This window comes from Wolffia australiana, chromosome 5 (assembly GCF_029677425.1).
Source record: "Wolffia australiana isolate 7733 chromosome 5, ASM2967742v1".
NCBI classification, from domain to species: Eukaryota; Viridiplantae; Streptophyta; class Magnoliopsida; order Alismatales; family Araceae; genus Wolffia; species Wolffia australiana.
The window spans coordinates 7,035,001-7,038,060 of NC_135839.1; the positions used below are offsets into that span (position 1 = coordinate 7,035,001).

The 3,060-nt window shown below is 46.2% G+C and overlaps 1 protein-coding gene across 1 annotated transcript in view; it reads right to left on the reverse strand.

Moving 5' to 3' along the window:
- The window catches only part of LOC144703042 (polygalacturonase At1g48100-like), an 11,061-nt gene extending 9,048 nt beyond the window's left edge, over positions 1-2,013 (reverse strand). The window contains exons 1-3 of the mRNA XM_078575118.1: positions 1,531-2,013; positions 1,037-1,168; positions 12-176 (exon numbers count right to left, since the gene is read on the reverse strand). Coding sequence (XP_078431244.1) covers positions 12-176; positions 1,037-1,168; positions 1,531-1,911 — 678 coding nt within the window. The 5' untranslated portion in view covers positions 1,912-2,013. The remainder of the gene's footprint in view (positions 1-11; positions 177-1,036; positions 1,169-1,530) is intronic.
- Positions 2,014-3,060: the final 1,047 nt, after the last annotated feature.

Consider the following 3,060-nt stretch of genomic DNA (forward strand, 5'->3'; position numbering starts at 1 on the left):
AGGGGACGCACAGGATCGAACTCGGGCTCGGACTGGCTCCACCAGACAGCGCCGCGGCCCTCGACGACGCCCTTTCCTCTAATAGTGATACCCTTGAGCTTGGTGAACTCAATCCACTGAAGCAGCCCCAGTCCCCACGCCTTTGCGCTCGTCGGCGCGACGATAGTGCCGTCCAGCTATAACAGCAGAGCAACCATCAGTCGAAGATGAAGAACAAGAAATGGAAAAAGATGAAGAACACGAAGAACTAGAAGAAGATGAAGAAGAAGAAGAAGAAGATGATGAAGAAGAAGAAGAAGAAGAAGAAGAAGAAGATGATGATGATGATGATGATGATGAAGAAGAAGAAGAAGAAGAAGATGATGATGATGATGATGAAGAAGAAGAAGAAGAAGAAGAAGAAGAAGAAGAAGAGGATGATGATGATGATGATGATGATGATGATGAGGAAGAAGAAGAAGATGATGATGATGATGATGATGATGATGATGATGATGATGATGATGATGATGATGATGAAGAAGAAGAAGAAGAAGAAGAAGAAGAAGAAGAAGAAGAAGAAGAAGAAGAAGAAGAAGAAGATGATGATGATGATGATGATGATGATGATGAAGAAGAAGAAGAAGAAGAAGATGATGATGATGATGATGATGATGATGATGATGAAGAAGAAGAAGACGAAGAGGAAGAAGAAGATGATGATGATGATGATGATGATGATGATGAAGAAGAAGAAGAAGACGAAGAGGAAGAAGAAGATGATGAAGAAGAAGAAGATGATGAAGAAGAAGACGAAGAGGAAGAAGAAGATGAAGAAGAAGAAGATGATGAATAAGAAGAAGATGATGAATAAGAAGACGAAGAGGAAGAAGAAGATGATGATGAAGAAGAAGACGAAGAGGAAGAAGATGACGATGATGATGATGAAGAAGAAGAAGATGATAATGAAGAAGAAGACGATGATGATGATGAAGAAGAAGAAGATGATGATGATGAAGAAGAAGAAGAAATGACTCAAAATAAGGGGGAGAGTTACCTGGAAAACGATGTTTGGCTGGCAGTAAGGGCCGGAGAATGAGATAGGCCCAACGAGGAAGTCGTAATCCTCCGGGACATAGACGGTGGATCCCTCCACCTTGCAGGCAACCGCCCACGCCGCCATGAAAGCCTGAAAAAACACAAAACCCGCTTAGCTTTCTCCCCCGAACGACGTGGGTTCGACGCAATACTCTAACTTTTCGCGCCAACCTTCCTCTCCTGCTATCTTTAAAACCCAGTAAAAAAAAAAAAGAAACACCCCTTCCTTTGAAAAAAAAGGATTTCCTTGTCTTTTCCCTACGTCTATCCATCTATCTATTATTCACCGTCCGCCCTCCGCTCAAAGAGAATGTTTGTTTCTTAGTCATCTTCGGAGGAGAAAAACTGCGAAAAAGAGAAGTCTCGTTCTCGAACCAAAGGAAAAAATAACGACCTTAGTATCGGCATTCATCTTCGGAGGAGAAAACAGAGAAAAAAAACGAGAAAAAAGACCTTAGTATCGTCTGTAACGCCGTCGCCCTTGGCTCCAAAGGCGAGCACATCGAACACATTGGGTTTGCCGTAGTGAGAAGCCGGCGCGGGGGCCGGCTCGGGGGAGGGGCGCGACGGCGAGCCAGGGGCTCGAGCCGGGGCCGGGCTGGGCTCGGGCGAGGGGGCCGGCGGCGCGGCCTTGGGCTTCTTAAAAGGGCCGCCGTGGTGGTGCGCCCAAGTCCGCCATTTGGCCTTCTTCCTCGCGATAGAGGCTAAGTAAGAAGCCCGGCTAGTTCTCCAATGCTTGCCTCTCCTCGCGCTGCATGGCTCTAAACCACTCCCCATCAAGAACACCACCAAGAGGAGCAAAACCGCCAGCGCCTTCAACCCGAATCCCCCCATCTCTCTCTCTATCTCTCTCTTGTGTCTCTCTCTTGTTCTTGCTGAGAGCGCGGGAGAAGGCAGCGTTTTCTTTCTTGCGTGCTCAGCCGTGACTTTGAGACTGGCGCAATTGTTTAAATAGAGACGATACCAGCCTCTCTTGCTCTTTTCATTCTGTTTCTCTCTCTAACTCTATCCCCGGGACCCATCTAGACTCTGCAGGGAACTCGAGGACAGAATTGCCTCTCTCTTTCTCTCTCTTCCCATCTTCAGCAGGAACCCACGGGACTCCAACTGGTGCACTGCGTGCAAACCAAGGACTTCACTGTCTCTCGTTCTCTCTTTATCTCTCTCTCTTTCTCTGTCTCTCTTTCTCGGTCAAATACCTGCAAGTCTCTATACAGGATATATCTGTCCTCCATTCTCCAATGGCTCTTACGTTCTATCTGTGAGATTGCTACGAGGGCTCTGTACAGTATCTATCTATCATCCTCACATGCCTCTCTTTCACTCTTCTCTCTCTGTCTCTGGGAGACTCGCATGGACTTTGTCCTGTATTTATCTCTCCAATGCCTCTCTCTCTCTCTCCATCTTTATTCATCAACCAATCTCATTCTCTGTCGGATACCCACGAGAACTCTAGCCAGTGTGTCTCTCTCATCTCTCTCTCTCTCTGTATATTTATTTATCAACCAATCGTTTTCTTTGTCTGATACCCACAAGAGCTCTATCCAGTATCTCTATCTCCTCTATCTCTCTCTCTGAAATGTCCATACCTCTCTATTTCCATCTCTATTTATTAAGCAATTGCTTTCTCTGTCTAATACCCAGTGGAGCTCTATCCAGTATCTCTCTCTCTCTCTGAGATGCGCATGCCTCTCTCTCAATCTCTCTCTCGGAAGAACCAATCGCTTTCTGTCTGATACCCACAAGAACTCTATCCAGTATCTCTCTCTCTCCTCCCTCGATATCTCTCTCTGCAATGCCCATGCCCCTCTCTCTCTCGTTCCATCTCTATTCATCAACCAATCTCTCTCTCAGATACCCAGAAGAGCTCTATCCAGTATCTCTCTCTCTCTTTCTCTGAAATGCCCATGCCTCCCTCTATCTCTCTCTCTGAGATGCCCATGCCTCTCTCTCTCTTTCCATATCTATTTATCAACCAATATC